Genomic DNA, 16899 nt, shown 5'->3' with positions numbered 1-16899 from the left:
GGGAACCTCTGTTTTTGGCCACCCAAATGCGATTCGCGGAAAGCACAAGACAAACACACAGCCCCGAAACGCGAATCGTGCTGAAATTTGCTAGCTCAACACTCCACTGAGACTCCGAAAGGCGGCACCTTGTGATGACGATACCACAATGGTGGCAGGGAATCAGATCCAGAATAAGAATCAGAATCAGAATCAGAATCTGATTCAGATTCAGATACAGTCTTTATTCGGCTGTCGGAGAAGCAAGGGGTGATGACGAAACGCCCACATGCGACAATTCTTACGTGACTCGGCCAGATGAAACTCAGATTGAAAAGTATACATTCAGGTTCAGGGTCTCAGCTGCGAGCATTTAGCAGTGGGCAGCATGAAATCATGCGGCTGATAAATTTGCGTTCCTATAAATGACGGGGTTCGGTTTTCGGGGAGGGGATAGGGGGACAACCCTCATTAGTCTTAATAGTTTAACGACTAACTACGGTTTCGTTCCCTAATGAGCTGAAAGTCGGCCAGTTAAATTTTATAAATTGGCAAGGGTCTCAAAATGGAGGTGGGGGCTGTGGCAACACCTTTGAGCCCAAGAAATTTGTCTCAGTACAGTCCCAGCTGAAATGGACGTCCTCTATGCACCGAGAAAACTAATCAACACATGTAAGATTTGATTTTGAATAATATTTCATTGTAACGAATGTTAATGTCACTTAAAGATACTCCTGCAAAGAGAAGTATTGTTGTATTATTATTTTAATTCATATTATTTTCTTAATTCATAGTTATTAATTAATAATTATTATTCTGTAAGTGTATTTTCACGGCACGCACTTGTCGCCTGTCCTGTCCGTTTGTCCGTTTCTGTCCCTTGTCCGTTCGTGAGCTCTTAGTTTGTAATCCTGTTATTTGGCCGTAGTATGTCCTTTATGTCCTGCGGGACATGTGAAACTTTGTGGCCCGATAAAGAGCAAGACATTTGCATACGAGGGTAGAAAGTTTCTGGCAAGTTGTGTTGCTTGTAGAACTAATGGAGAGATATGATACCCAATTCCAGGAGGTAGTTGTAATGCTGAGAGGTGAAGAAAAAAACGTGAAGAATTTCCTGCAACTTTGTCCACATTTGTTTGCTCACCCAGCCGTCGTTCACCTCGACTGCCTGTCAACCGAATGTGTGTCCTTGTCAGGCTTGGTGGCCACATTCCGCACCAAGTTCAAGTGCCAACATCACCTGGTGAGGCCCAAACCATTTGAAATTCGGGGGAGAGCCCCGCGTTCCGCACAAAAATATCCCTTTCCCTGCATTTCAGTGGCCACCCAGGGTGTTTGGCTTTTTGCAACGCAAACAAAACGTCAGTCAGCCCGAAAGACTGGGGCAAAACCGCGAACTGCTGCCTTGCATTTCACATTTCTCTGCAGAGAAAAAACTGAAAGCAATCTTAGAATTGGGTTATCAAAGAAATTATTTGAAAATATTTTGTTTTCACGTATTCAAAGTTTATTCAAATCACATTCATGAACAACATCTCTTAGTTTTTGACTGCCAACAATTGTTCTGCATATTTATTTATATTTCTCTGGGTGTACACACAATAACTCGCTGCTCCATAGCGTCTCAATGCTGAGCAAAAATAGTGCGCCGTGTCCGACGGTGTTTACTTTGGCAGCACTTGAAAACAAAAATGCAAAACCGAATCAGCATATAAATCGGCAGACAAATCCCAAAAGTCGAGACCACCCGCGCCGTTGGCCAGAAATGTTTTGAAATTAATTACAATTAAAAGTTTCGGGGGCGGTTTTGAAGAAAAGCCCGCGCACCTTGGCCAATAAAATGAAAATTTATGGGTCACACATGAGCGGTGGCCCGAGGAAAATGTGTGCCTCCGCTTGCAGCCTTATTAATTGGCCCAGGATTATCCAAGTGGCAGTGGCCGCCTCTCAAAGGCTTAAAGCAAATTTGTCTTGCCTTGAGAAGACCACAAGCCAAGGCGGAAACACACTGAAAGAAACATTTGAAAGCAGAGTATTAATGAATTAATGAATATAAAAATTTAAAGTGTAAAAAACAACTTAAGTTTAAATATTCTTTGTTGTTCCTTCCTCATTTATTTATTGTTGAATTAGTTTTACCTTCTTCCTTTTTCAGTTTCCTGAGTTGGCTGGAGGTTCTACTTTTCACAGTGTGTGGAGTGCTCCTTCCTTGGAAGGGATGAGGTAAGCGGTTGAGTGGGTTAAGGAGCACTCTCACCTCCGCCCACCCCGCCAAGGGATTCAATTTGAGTCGAGGGTCTGCCACATGTGTGTTGGACTTGATGTCCCAGATAAAACGGCCATTCTTTTGGGTGAGATTGTAACCAATTTCGGGTGCTGCTGCTGTAGGTAAAGTGATAAGGTTGCTCCGGGGATGGGGAAACAGGAACTGAGACCAGGAGCACACATGCTGGGAACCACATAATAATTCTTGAGAACAATGTAAGCGTCAATTGTGCATGGCCAATGTACGTACGAGTATGTGGGTAGTTTCTTCGGCCCTTTCTCCGCCCCGAGACAGTCTGCCCACATTTCAGCAGACTCCGGATCTCCAGACTCAGACTCAGACTGAGACCGAGACTCAGACATCGGGGACAAAGACGACAGCGTCGGCACATGCCACACGTCAAGTCAAGAAATTTAAATTAAAAACCTTTTTTGCATGAAATGTTTTTGTTCGCCTGCAAGCATGATGCATATGTTTCCACTAATTCTGGGGGTTTTAGGTTGAAATGGATGAGCAGACTGGGGTAGAGGAACTACATTGTACATTCAAGACTTCTGCAAACCTTGGACTCTGCTGACAAAGTAACGAATTATAAAGGGAAACAGATATTAATTGAAAGGGCTTTAAACTGATTTATGCTGCGGTAGCAGATATCGAGGAAGCCAATCTGCGTCTACCGATTTGAGATCTGAATAATTCTGTTTTTGCCAAAGTCTTTCCTAGATGACTCAGATCCGCCAAAAAATCCACGGTTAATCTGCGAAGGAAGTGAATACCACAAAGTTCGCCACAAGTGAGATCAATTAGACCTCAGGAGATAGTGAGTTACTCACTGAAGCTACTTCCTCTGTCTGCAATTGCGTAGCTTTGTGATTAGTTCACTTTTATCAGCTCGGAAAAAATCCATCGTTAATTTCAAAGCCAGGGCTTTGTGCCTATAAAAGTAAATCAGTTTGAGCTCGCCCGGCTCCTCTTATTATTTTTCTCTCACATATGCTGCCGCGGCAATTAATTTGTGTGCTTAATTCGCCCAATTATTCCAGGCAATAAAATTTTCAATACACTCAAGTGATGGTGATGATGGCGAAGCCCCTTGCTCATTCATTGTCCCTTTGTCCACACCTAAACGAGGGAAATTGTGTGGAGGGCAAAGGATACGTTTAATTCAATTCGCGAAGGTTCCTTGACTCGACTTCTTTTATTTATATTTTTTCTTGGCTTAGTGGGAATAAAAAGCGAATAAAAAACAACAGCGACATTTAAATTCAAATCGCTGAAGACGCTGACAAAGAAGCGGCGCCACACGTCGGATTAATTTTATGTGCCCCAAGGAAAAGGAAAAGCGGGGCAGCTTTCGTCTCCAGGACGTCTTTCGCCCTCGCTTCAATTAGAGGGAAATGGAATGGCAGGAGCTCGAGTCCTTTGGCATTTGCCATTGGCTGGCTGCAATTGTTAAAATCGAATTAAGCCACGGTGTCGCATACTTTTGATCTCCCCGTCAGCCAATGAAATGTTGCACTGCTCGACGAAATGTCCTTACATTGTCCTTGCCGAGCAAATGGAGGTATTTCCACCCGCAACTCCCCTCTTTCGAGTCCTTCAATTTCGGTTTGCTTGGCGCAAATGAAATTAAACGAAGATTAGTCGTGTGCTCGCTAGATTATTCCGAGAAATAAAAATCCAGCAGATATAAGAGAACCCAGATATATAGCCGGCGTTCATTATTTTTTCGTTTTGGTGTCGGCTTCTGCTTGCCGTTTATTCCCATTTGTATTTTCCATTCGCCTTGGCGTGGTGCTCGCTTTTTTTATGGCCCTTGAGGTGATTTGCTCAAGTTCGCCGCCCCCATTCCGAGCAAAATCTCAGGGGTGTAGGGGTTTACTTGGAGCAAAGGGGAGGGGTTTCGGGGTCGGGGTGTCACATTAGTGGAGCTGAAATCTGGGCAAATCACAAGCTACATTTAACCCGCAAATGATGGCCGGCTTTGGCATCAGCTGGAATTTATGAAAGAGTTCCAGCCAGCCAATTCTTCGCTAATGAAAGAAAATTAGGAGCAGGCTTAAGGGAATCTGCTATTAGAATTAGGTTTTTAATTTTCACTTTTTTACATATCAGAGTGTTCCAATGTCTAATTTGAACTTAGAAAGTAAACTTTTTCCAATTATTTTATTTATTTTTTCGACCTTATCATACCTATATTATCTTCCCCGTCCACTTCCTGGGTTGTGTCTTCAATTAAAAAGTGGTCACCATTAATTGGTTACCAATTTGCAGTCCGGACACTTCCTTTTTGTGTCTCAAGTGTTCTGGGCTGGATTTTTCCGATTTTCCTGCTGCCACTTTGATGAGCGGCAGTCCGTGTTGACATTTTCTGCATATTAATTGAAGACAAGCCCGCTTTCCCCGCCTTCCCCTGCCCCTTTCCCCTTGTCCACCCTTGGCTTAATTTGCGGTAAGTTCATTAAGTAATAAAACATAAATTCCGTTTTTTTCCAGCACCCCGTCATCAAGTTCTTGATACTTTGCCCATTTTTTCTCGTTGCTGTTTTGTGTTGTTTTTAATGCTTTGCATATTTCTTTAATGAATTAATTCTGTTTTGGTTCGCTTGGGTTTCAGTTCTGTTGATTCACCGTTGACTGGACTTTGATAAAAAAAAGGCGCAAAGTCGCCGTGGCGATAAAACTGAAGAAACGCGCCAGGGGAAAGGGGGAAAAATATTTTGTATAATTTATGCTGAAAAAATTAGGGGAAGCTGGGCGGCCGGGGAAAACGCGATTGTCGAGTGTTAATTATGCGCTGGCTGCAAAACTTTTCTATCAATTTTTGAAATATAAATTTGAGAGCTGAAAAACATGTTTTGCATATGAAAACAGAGCCATGGAAAATTGTTGAAAAACAGGGAAAATGTTGCGCTTTGCCAGTTGGTCTTCTCAGTTGCTAATTGCGGCCTCCAGGGGTTTCCGATATAAAGGAAGAAAAAGCGCCTGCATCGAATTGCAATTGCTGGAAATACACTCTGAAAAACGCTTCTGAATAGAAATAGAATATTATTAAATTCTTAATATACTGAGATATAATCTACCATTAGTTTTAAAAGAGAGTGTGTGTTGATTATGCTTATGAACTTTTAGAGCATTGCTATTTTCTTTCTGTATATTTGGGGATGGGTTGGCTTGGGGGTGTCAGGTTGTCAATCGCCCTGCCTGTTGTTTGTTGTCTCTGATTGTTGACATGCATTCCCGCAAATGAGCCGTGCAATTGTCGGGCTGCCTTCTATTGACAGCTCCCAGCTCGGTAGTCAAATGCACATAGCTCGGGACCTCCTTTCCAGACCCGCGGGATTGGTCTCCGGTTTCAGAGACGTGTGCTCGACTTTGGCTTCGTCTCCTCCTGCGTTTTCATCTCGGGCTTCCCTGACTGACAACTGTCGGTCTCCATCTCCGTCTCCATCTCGGGGTTCCGACACTGAAAAGTGTGACGATTTATTTGGCATATGGCGCGGGTTGCCGGAATCAATTGGTTTTGTCCCGGGCAGATGCCTTAGATCTGCGACACGAGCACTGACAACCTCAACTGGACATCATTTGTCTTGGGTGATTGAACTCCCATTTGCTTTCCTTTCAACTCTTTTGCTCGGCTCAAATTCCTGGCTGACTAGTGCTTGTCAGCGGCTTTAAAAGTGTTCACAAAATGGATTCCCATCTATTATTATAATCAAAATATGCTCGCTTTTCCGTGTCGCTTTGGTTTCTGATAGTATTCGGAGTTGATAAGAACTTGTTATGTTTTCGAAATTCATACATCTAAGGGTATGTTTGTAGCTCTCATTAGTTGAGTGAAGTCGAGATTTAAATATTTAAAAAATATTTAATCCCAAAAAACAGCCACTATATCCATCGTTTGTATCTCAGTTAAATTTGTTATTAGTTGAAAACATTATGCATCATTTTTATTTTATGTAAAGTTTTTGATTAGATGATTTGGTTTTATATCAAACTTTAAATCATGTATAGCTTTTTGAGATGGGGAGTTTAAAATCTATAAGAGAATGTTAATGCCCTTCTCTTCAGGGTAGCACTTTAAGTACATTCCGATTACAGTTTTCCCTATCTTCCTATGGCAATCCAATCGATTTGCTGTCCGCAATCTTGGCTGGGTCGTGCATTCCGCGTCCGACTTTCGATCCACCATGTTGCGCTCGAGCTCGCTGCTAAGTGTCGCCTTTGTCTTGGGCCTGGCCTTCGTCTCCGTCTCCGTCTCCGGGGAGATAGTGAACTTCCAGCCGTGTGCTGATAGCGTGGACACCTGCACGGTCCACCAAGTGAGGGTGACGCCCTGCCCGGAGGCGTTGAGCAACGCGGCTTGCCACATCCGCCGGCGTCACCGCTTCGAGATGAGCTTCGACTTCACGCCCCAGTTCGATGCCGACACCCTCGACGCCAGCTTGGGCTGGGCCAAGTCCGAGACCGTGGAGCTCCCCCTGCTCACCATGGACCGCGAGGCCTGCAAGTACACCACCTGCCCCGTGCGCTCCGGCGTGAGGCAGACCTACACCAACAACATGCCCGCCGACGCCAAGTTCCCGCTCAGTTCGTACACCATTCGGTGGTCCCTGAGGGATCCCGCCAGCGGCAAGCGCTGCTGCTTCACCCACGACATCAAGGTGGTGCGTTAGAGGACCCCCAGAGTCCACAGCACACAACGCTGTGAAATAAACTCTTTTTTTTTGTAAATGCAGTTTGTTTGATTTGAAACTTCGGGCTGGGCTCCTATCACGCTGTTCCCATCCCCATAATATATATTTACCGTGATTCGGTGTGACTTGTGTCGAAGATCAAAACAGTTGCTGATAAGGCAGACGCTGTCAATTCAAAGTGACAAATTCACTGGGGTATTGCTAATATATTAACCAGATGGTCTCCCAAAAACAAATTATTAATGATTCACGATATTGCAATTCCGTTTAATAAACCACACAATAATTTTAAATGATTGAAATAAGTTTAAAAAATTATAAAACACCATCTCCTAGTCAAAACGTATTACTGCATTATATAAATGTGATTAGAAGGAGATGCACACTTTTCAAGATGACGTAAATCTTAGAGTACCCTCTTAGGCACCCTGACACCCAAGTGCATTCCGATAAGGAATCCCAATCTGGTTAGTGGGTCGCCTAGGGCGTTTTCGACTCACGACTGAGGCACACATGTGACCCGGCTCAAGGGGTCAGCGGGTGCGGAGATAAGAACGCTTTCAAAGTCCGTAATCGCGGCTAGAACGTGCATTCCTCGTTCGACTCTCGATCCACCATGTCGCGTCTCAGCTCGCTGCTGGCTGTCGCCCTTGTCCTGGTCTTGGGCTCCTCTCCGGTTCCCGCCGAGGTGATCAACTTCCAGACCTGTCCGGACAGCGTGGACACCTGCACGATCCAGGAGGTCCGGGTAAACCCGTGCCCAGAGGCGCTCAACAACGCGGCCTGCAACATCCGCCGCAGACGCACTTCGCAGATGAGCTTCGACTTCACGCCCCAGTTCGATGCCGATACCTTGGTGGCCAGCTTGGGCTGGGCCAAGTCCGAGACCGTGGAGCTCCCCCTGCTCACCATGGACCGCGACACCTGCAAGTACACCACCTGCCCCGTGCGGTCCGGCGTGAAGCAGACCTACACCATCGACGTGCCCATCGAGTCCAAGTTCCCGCTGAGTCCCTACACCATCCGCTGGGCCTTCAAGGATCCCGTCTCCGGCAAGCGCTGCTGCTTCACCCACGACATCAAGGTGGTGCGCTGAACACCTCCTCTGAATCTACCAAAAAAAACTTTATATAACAATATACTTATTGCGAGTGCATCCTCCAAAATAAAGCGAAAGCAAGCATTTTTGTTTCCATTATGATCGCAGTGTTTCTCTCCTCTCCTGACTGCGGTGAATAAATTTATTTTCTGTTAACGATTTAGTGCGTTTTTTAATTATTTGTGTGCCGGGTTACTGCCCACTGGGGACAGCCTCAAGGAGCAAAGATATTTACTTCAATAATCATCAACCTGCTGGCGACTAATTTGAACCCCAAGGCCCCGCGGGCAGCCGAAGAAAAATGTATAAAACTTTGATTGAACTTTTGGGTCCCATTAAAAAGTCTCCCCGCCTTCGACGGCTTTTCTCGGCGGGTCTTATCAGCGTCGTCAAACAATTAAAAATTGAGCACTTAAGTTGTGGTCATAAAATCATTTGTTTTTCTTTTTTTCCTCGCTTTTTTCACGCTTTTATTGTTTTTCTGTTCACATTTTTCAGTGGTGGAAAATTCAAATAGCAAATCACTTTTTCTACTCATGGTTTCTAGAGGATGAGGGTGTTTTGGTTCGGAAATTTTTCGTTTTGGTTGGATATACTATGAATTATAAAAAGATTTATACCTTTGCTAGTATCCAGTTATAAAGTGTTCTTTATTTCTATTTACTCTTTTTCTTTAACATAAAATAATGCATTAAATTATGACTAGTTTAAGGCAGTCTTTTAACTTATTTAATTAGTTTAAATTTGTTTTAAACTATTTAATGAGTATCTTTTTTTCCACAACTTTTGTTGTCCTCATCTTGGCACTTAAGATTCCCTTGCGTTTGCTGTTTACCTAAACGAAAACGTAGCAATGTTTTGTTGGGGGATGGAGGGGAATTGGTCAGCAGTCTGATAGGCCTGACCCCAAAAAAGCAAAGAAATAATAACACAAACAACGTCTGACACTTGAGCAAACAATAATAATAACGAGAGTAATCAGAAGGACTTGGAGAACACATTGTTACTCAATTTCAGTGCACAGAGCTGGGAGTTAAATTCATATTTTGGCATTGGCCTCTCCTTTCTTTTTGCCCAGGACATAGGTGGATTTGGTGAGTTGCGATATGATGGCGCACTTGACTTCCTCGAAGCACGGCGAGGCGTCCACGTAGATCACTTCCCTCCGCTGGCTGAGGTAGGCATTCAGGGCTGGCTCGCTCTTTCGGAACTGGGCCATCTGGCGATCCAGGAAACTGACGTGGGCTTGAGGTCCTGGCGAGTAGCTGTTCATCAGGATCCGCATGCGGGCCATGCGCTCATCGATTTGCAGGAAGACGAACCGGTTCGGCGGTACAGTGAAGCCCTCGAAGAGCTCCTCGGCCTCGCACTTGTTGTTGGGGTAGTTGATCAGGATCCAACCCCTGTGGAGGGCGTCCTCCTTGAGGAGTCTGTTCTGGATGAGGTTCCCCACTGCCTCCGACCTCTTGTAAACGCAGTCCTTTTCTATGGCGTCCTGGAGCAGTCGGGAGTGCTCGTCCTGCACCCGACTGTTGATGCTGTGGTAGGTCAGGACATCCGCGTCCAGGATCAGCAGGTTCCATCGCTGTGCCAGGACATGGGCCAGGGATCGGCGACCGGATCCCGGCTTCCCGTGCAGAACGATTCGGTGGTAGAAGCTCCTGGGTAGCTGGTAGAAGTCGCCCGACACCCCGCGGTAGAAGGCGTCCAGCGATTTCGTGTATATAGCTACACCGATCCGCGCTATATTCTCGCCCATCCAGCGCCGAACGTCGGTTACTCCCTCCGCCACGGAAATCTCAGCTAAAATGCGACTCATTACCTCCATCAGCTTGTGCTTCTCGATGTAGTACATGAAGGCAGCACTGTACTCCACCAGCATGGATCGGTCGAAGTTGGTGGGCGAGGACATGTTGGGTGTTCCTCACTTAATGGTTTTATTTTGAAAAGAAACGGTAGTAATATTGTGGAAATTTAAAGCCTGTATTAAAAGCAAACATAGACTGCTAGATGTATATACATATTTTTATAGGGACAAAAATTTAAATGACAAGTGTTAACTAGAAGCATCAAACAAATCTGTATCGGTTGAATTTGAATTTTTTACTTTTCGAAAACCAATAGAACATCCTGAACCAGGGTTTCCCACTCTGCAGTCTCTACTCTTTTTCAACTAATAACAAAAGCTTCATAAGCATTACCATTAAGACGGCTGTTGCTGGGATTTCCAGCATTGTTATGATCATATTAATTGCTTCCGTTACAATATTAGAAAATGGCGCGTACTTCCGGGCAGCTGGAGAGGATTTTGGGGGAGCAGAGCAGCCATATAATGGCCAACTGATGTCTTGCCAGGAAGCGGAGCCAAGAACGCCGGGCCAAGGCAAATTGGGCTCATATGAGTGCAGCTAGCTGGGTGACAATATTTCGCAGCGAATTATGACAGCTCCTTTGTCTTCCGGGGAGCAGGGCCCCACCCACTACAAGCCACATTAACAATTTAAAAAGCCGGGGCTGCTAACGGTCTGCAAAGTGTTGCCAAAATGTCTGTCATACTTTATGCTGTCTTATGAGCTGCCCGGCATGTCCTGGCCAAGCCAAGAATCCCCATAAGGATGCCATGAATGCTTTCTTCGAGGGCGGATGGCTGGATGGCTGAGTGGGCTAATAAAACCAGCGTACGATGAGAAATTGCTTCCTGTTGCTGCTGCAGGACACTCTCCATATTGTTATGTCAAATATGCTGTTAATATCTTGAACACACTAATATCGCATCCTTTGCTCTTGGGTTTAGCATGGCCCTCCTCCAGCTGGCCAGGAGGCACCAGGAGAGGCCGAGGGACACGCCCTCGGAGTGCATTCGGGAACGGATTTTAATTATATGAAAACACGCCAAATCAAAATATGAATTTGAATGAAGTGCTTTCGGCTGTTGCCGCTGCCACAAAGAGCGAAACTTTTTAATTAAACTCAAAGCAAAAGCAAAAGCAACAGCAAAAGCAAAAGCGACAGCGATAACAGTCCGACAGCCGCTCGTCTCACTGCTCCAAATTTCATTTCATCATTATGGCCAGCGTCCACACACTCCTATAACATATACACCCCCGATCCGGGGCCCTCCCTGCCAGTTTTAATCGCCGGCACTGTGGCACAGCCGCCGCCGCCGACGACATTTGACGCATTTATCACAGAAGAACTCGCGAATCGAGTCACGCTACTGGGAGACAAGATGGCGCCCTAGAATCGCAATAGAACTCGCCAATCCGAATGGGTTTTTACCCTTTTAAATGATATTATGTTTAGTAAGATTCCTTATCCCTTTCAAAAACCTAAGTACCGAAACCCAATAGTAAAATAATCGCTATAAGCTAAGGCTTTCTCACAAGTTCAGTTTACTAGGGTACTCAGTTCTTCTGTAGTACTTGTTGCGGTTTTGAGAAAAACTGCGCAACAGATGAATGCATGTATGAAACGCAGATTGAGTGAGTAATGTGCGACACAGAGAAACGCGAAGACCAGGGGCTTTTGGAGCTCAGAGACTGGACTGTTCTAACGAAATTGTGTGGGGAGCCGACCAACCTCATTATCCCATTGCCAACCGTTGGAAGCTAACGCGCAATTCTGGCTGATAAGAAAAGGCACTTTCCGTGCTTGGCACCGCTGTCGTCTAGGAGAAGCCCCGTGGAACGGTGCACTCGAAAAACAGCTCCACCGGAAGCCACAAATGATATCAATTCAACATTTAAGAAACCAACAAAGGTTTTGAAAGGTAGATGAATCACTCTAACCTCCGCTTTACGTTGAAGGTTGGAGTGTCAAAATTATTCTAAAGTTCTGCATAAGTCACCCCAGCTATTCAAATCATTTATAATGAATTTAAAGAAACCCTTCTATGTTTACAATAAATCTAGTACTTTTTAAGTATTTAACTACATGCATAAATATTTTCTCGAGTGTTGGTTCAGTTCTAGTTGACGATTGTGAGCGCCTTTCAAGTTTGCCGACCATCTGAGGAGCGTTTGCATTAATCGTAGCTGGACTGCATCGTCGACCGATGCAGTGGCCTTATCGGGTCCGTAGGGCTATGGACCCTTATCGACTTCCTTCGACGGAAGTAATGAGTGCCGGTGTTACCGCCGCCGCCGACTTCAGCTTATCATTTGCACAATTGCACATGACTTTATCTCCACGGACAGCCAGCATGAAAAAGCCCGCTAAAAGGGAAAGAGTTTCACTGATTTTCACCCTTTTTCTCCGACCGCAGACCCTCAACACTCGACGCTCAACAATTAAAAATCATTTTTCATCTGCCGTTCACACAATTGCTAGTCAACTTTCCGTTTTCCCCAGAGGACACGAATCTATGGCATGCAAAAAAAGTGGAAAACAAAGCCACACATCAACAGTCTGAAAAATGGGAGACGGGGCTTTTGGTCCTGAACCACTTTGTCATGCCGACAATTTGCTGCCAATATTTTGCCAATTTTTTTGGTGCGGATTTCTCCGCTGGTTTGCCTTCAATTATGCAGCAATTGAAAAATTACTACGTGTACAACAATTTCGGTTTCAGTTCATTTTTTCGACCGGGAGTTGGGAAAAAGGGTGCACTTTTAGGCGGGCGGACGACAACAGGTTTTTAAATTTGTCACCGCAACGACAAACATGACAAACGCCAAATGAAGCGCAAATTTAATTACGCAATTTCATTGGATTAACAGGCGCAACCTGAAATGTGGATGAAAACAAATTTAAATACGCCGCACATGTGCTCCACCCACTCCTTGTTTTCTGGTCCCACCCATGGGTGCTTTTGGCCCGGTCAGAACCGTCTAGTCGCGTAGGTGAGTCGTAAATTTACGCGCCATTGTTGGCAGATTTGGCCCACTCCTTGGCCCCCGATTCCCCGTTGTGTTGACGCCAATGTTGGACACCTCCTCCTCCTCATCCGCGTGCGTGTGTGTGTGTGTGTGTGTGTTATCTTCCTTTTTTGGCCTTTTCACTTATGCAAACGGAACATTTGAAAAATATGTTGGCAGGATAAACAGCAGGACCACAAAGTGCAGCTGATGCCCCCAGACGAACGGGAACTGGAACTGGACTCTCCAGACTGCTTTCTGCTGCCCTGACATTTTAATGAGCATGCAACGCTGCAACGTGCTGCGACCACCCCATTCTACAGAGAAAACAAATCTAGATTTTAAATGATACTTCGAAATCATCTAAGAGAGGTATCCAAATGAAAAAGGGGAAGTTAAGTCTTTTTAAAGCTGGCTTGAAACTCAGTTTTTCTCAGTGCAGCCACCCGATTTCACACCCGCGTTTGCCAGCCAGCATCCTTGTTAAATTCATTAGTAAAACGTTGCACCTTCAGCGCAATTCCGAGGCAGAGATAGAGGGTCCAGGGCACACGTCTGTTTGGCCTGATGTTGCCACATAGCACACACGAAATTAAAACCTCCCCACCACCCAAAAGCACCCAAAACCCCCCAAAAAATCACCCACAGCAGCAACAACATCCCCGGCAGGAACGAGCAGACAACATGACATGATACCGATACTAAACTGACACTTTGACATGGACTTAACCCTAAAAACGCTTTGTTGGCTTTATTGGTGTCGGTTGCCCTGCTCTTTGGCCCTCGGCCCCACTTCCCCATTTCCCCACTCCCCGTTGTTTATTTCTCACCGCTCCTGGAAAATTGGGGGCTCATGCGTGTGGGGCTTGTCGGGCATCAAGGTATCCACTTGATTTTTGCACTAATTTACGTGGATTAAGCGCTCGACGTGGCCGTGTGACCTGGGTATTAAGCTTAAATACCTTTTAATTGACAATTTGTGTTTGGCCATTCGATGCCAGATTCTGTTTATTTATTGTGTGTGCGGGTTGGCTCATTAAATGTATTTAGTTCGAAATATAAAGAGCAATCCTAATTAATCTCTTGGGTAAAAGTTTACTTAATATATACGTTTAGAATAAAAGAATTTTTGTATATATAAAACCTTGTATTTTTATATTTTGTTTACCAGTTCTACCTTCAAAAAACTGCGGCTTAAGTTTTATGTAAGTTCCAACTTCCAAAAAAGGAAAGAAATCAGCAATTCGGGATCAAAGAAATTGGAAAAACTTCAATAAAACTTTGCCACTCCTTCTCCTTGAACTATCCAATTAACCTTTGGTCAGAACTTTTTCTTTTTTTTTTTATCAGTTTCCCTTGAAAGGAGAAGTATTCATCTGCAGGTGAAGCTTGTCCTCATTTGTACGCCACTAAGCTGTGCAAAAACTTTCCCTGAGCATTAACAATTGCGGGAAATCAGATTCCCCCGCTCCTCCCAAGTTAATTCGATCCATCAGCTGCAAGTTGTTCCATGGAAAGCTGAAAAGTCTCGCCACACAAGCGATAAGTTTCACAAAAAATTGCTTAAATCAGCGAGTTTTTTCTGGGCTTACTTCACCGAAGAAGGGGCGATTGGGGCGTGGCCAGTCAGCCGCTTAAGCCGCCGCACGGTGCAGCGTCCTCTAATTGAACCCAACAGCTATTTTCAATTAGCAGCAAAACATTTGTGAGCTAAAAAAGTTTTATTTAATTTTTGCTGCCTTTTTTTGCGCCAGCACCTTGAGTTCGAGGACTCGGAAGTTGAAAAACGGGAAGTGAAATCCTGCGGGGCAAACACGTCCTGGCGCCAATAAAAAAGGCACCTTAGTGCTGAGAACTTTGGCCAGCGGCGGCCGAACTTTTTAATGCCATTAAAAAAGTGACGCTACAAGACGTGGAAAGTTTGCCACCGACAAAAAGGTAAGCGAAAAAAATAGACAACTGGACTGCACAGGGAAAAAAATTAAAACCTTTTTGATATTATTATAATTATTCTATCTATATTAACAAAATTTGAATTGCTGCATAGGTATTTTAATTATAAGGATGGATTTATCTGCAAGTAAAAATTCAAATTTACTCCATCACTTGGTAAAGCAACATTTAGTCAAATGGTTGTTTTTGTTTTCATAAAATGCTCATTAAATTTTGCGCGTCCTCTTTATGCATGTGCGTAAATTGAATTGATAAAAGCGGGCCCCACAAAATGCAAATGCAAAGTGCAGTCGGAAATGACTACAAAATGCTGAGAATCTACAACTTGAGATAAGCTCCGAGAGTTCAAACAAACTAATTCAAAAGTGCGTGTCCTGTGGATTCGGGATGTGGCGCTGTTTGCATCCTGTTTTGCCCTGTGCCGCAAAAGTACGCAACACAAATCAGCGCATAATGGCTGCCATCCATGTCCACTTCCATGCACCCAATGCCCGATGTCCAATGTCCGATGTCCGCTGCCCGATCCACTTCCATATTCAGGCCCATGTCCATAGCTGTGTTTGCATTCGGCTGCAGGAGCAGAAACAGGAGCAGGAGGATGTGCGGTGGCAGGACCTCGACGGACCTCGCATTTCAATAATTCTAATTAATTTATTAACGCTTATCAGCGGCAATAAATTTGCCAGGGCAGCAATGTTTGTCCATGTGCCATGGGCTCTTTGCTGGATTAGGGCTAAGCTCAGTGCGAACTCTTTGCGGATGCTTCACTTCTGGCCCACAGGACACCCGTCCTTAACTGTCAAACAGACTGACTGACTGACTGACTGACTGACTGAGAGAATGACTGCCTTTGAAAGAGCCCCTGAAGATGCACATGGCGATAAGTTAGCCCGGCCCAAATTCGCAGCCATAAATGGAATGAAAAAGTTGGAAAAACTCTAGCCAAGAAAGAGCCAGCCCAGTCATTGACATCTCTCGTAAATAAGCAGGACTCGCAGGAGTCTTAGGACTAGGCGTTGATTTTAAAATGAGCCCATTGATAAGACCGAGCTGGTGGAGAAGTTAAAGAAAATGCTGAGGTGGCCAAAATGAAAGTGACTCGTGTGTGAATATCAGTGAATCGACTAAAACATACCATGTAAAAATATATATTATTGGGCAAGTAAAACGTTTTATGTTTAGTATAGTTAAATTCCATAAGAATCTCTTAAAAGGTCAAGCAATAACATTTAAAATATATATTAATCAGTATGCAAGTAAAGGAAAACTAGGCAATTTAAAACTTACGCTCTTTCATTTGCAATAAAAATGTTTTTCCTCGCAAGAAATGTCGACCTTCCCTAAAGTTTTATTCCAGGATATTTTACACACTCGTTCTGCTGGCTCCTTTTTTATTGTAAGCCCCGAAATGACTTTTGTTTCTGTCGCCCGAGCGACTGAAAGTGTTAAAATTTATTGACGCATTTAGATCAAAACTAAAAATTGTCTCCCATTTGCCTTGCTCCACTTCGAAGTGGCTCATTTGTACGGGCCTTTCTTTTTCTGCTGACTCGGCAGATCGCAGTTTGGTCGGTCCTTACTTTTACCACTGGCCCCGAAGCTCGATGATGGTGGGTGTGTGCTTTGTTTTAATGCGAAAACCCCTGAATGGAAGGCGGGGGCTGAGCCAATCTGCCACGCCCCCGCCCCATTCAGATTGCCTAGCCGGCGGCCAGAGGGAAAATCCGGGATATATACCTTTAATGCATTTTGCTCATATTGAAAAGCACTTAAGCGGCGGGGTTGCAAAAATATGAAAATCGTAAACCTTCGGCAGGCGGGGGTAAACGGTACGAAGGTTGCTTATTTTATTATTATTTTACAGGGAATTATCTCATTTGAGTGGAGTTTGCCCTGCGCTCGGCTATCCATCCTGCCCGCAGTCTGCTGTGCTGTGTAATGTGTGCGTAATAACATAATATCCTTAAGATATTTTAATATTGCCTGCCGCTGCATATTGAACTGCGGCATCGTTCGCATCCAGGGTTCGCCCTTGGTCCTTGGCCCGCA

General features: G+C 44.6%; 3 protein-coding genes across 3 annotated transcripts; 2 read left to right on the top strand and 1 right to left on the bottom strand.

The window, feature by feature from the left end:
• Nucleotides 1-6398: 6398 nt before the first annotated feature.
• Nucleotides 6399-6974, top strand: LOC108086860 (MD-2-related lipid-recognition protein). Its single transcript, XM_017183916.2, has one exon. The coding sequence runs from the start codon at nucleotides 6436-6438 to the stop codon at nucleotides 6919-6921; it is 486 nt and encodes a 161-aa protein (XP_017039405.1). The 5' UTR covers nucleotides 6399-6435; the 3' UTR covers nucleotides 6922-6974.
• Nucleotides 6975-7520: 546 nt separating this feature from the next.
• LOC108086861 (MD-2-related lipid-recognition protein-like) lies at nucleotides 7521-8200 on the top strand. Its single transcript, XM_017183917.2, has one exon. It carries the CDS (start codon nucleotides 7559-7561, stop codon nucleotides 8036-8038), a length of 480 nt encoding a protein of 159 aa, XP_017039406.1. The 5' UTR covers nucleotides 7521-7558; the 3' UTR covers nucleotides 8039-8200.
• Nucleotides 8201-8983: 783 nt separating this feature from the next.
• On the bottom strand, nucleotides 8984-10104 carry LOC108086796. Its single transcript, XM_017183837.2, has one exon. It carries the CDS (start codon nucleotides 9951-9953, stop codon nucleotides 9081-9083), a length of 873 nt encoding a protein of 290 aa, XP_017039326.1. The 5' UTR covers nucleotides 9954-10104; the 3' UTR covers nucleotides 8984-9080.
• Between the last annotated feature and the right edge of the window lie 6795 nt (nucleotides 10105-16899).

This window comes from Drosophila ficusphila, unplaced genomic scaffold, assembly GCF_018152265.1.
Source record: "Drosophila ficusphila isolate 14025-0441.05 unplaced genomic scaffold, ASM1815226v1 contig_791, whole genome shotgun sequence".
Lineage (NCBI taxonomy): Eukaryota > Metazoa > Arthropoda > Insecta > Diptera > Drosophilidae > Drosophila > Drosophila ficusphila.
The sequence above is the reverse complement of the archived record's forward strand: the minus strand, read 5'-3'. Positions and strand labels throughout refer to the sequence as shown.

Coding starts and splice junctions, on each gene's coding strand:
- LOC108086860 (XM_017183916.2), top strand. CDS start 6,436: ATGTTGCGCTCGAGCTCGCTGCTAAGTGTCGCCTTTGTCTTGGGCCTG.
- LOC108086861 (XM_017183917.2), top strand. CDS start 7,559: ATGTCGCGTCTCAGCTCGCTGCTGGCTGTCGCCCTTGTCCTGGTCTTG.
- LOC108086796 (XM_017183837.2), bottom strand. CDS start 9,953: ATGTCCTCGCCCACCAACTTCGACCGATCCATGCTGGTGGAGTACAGT.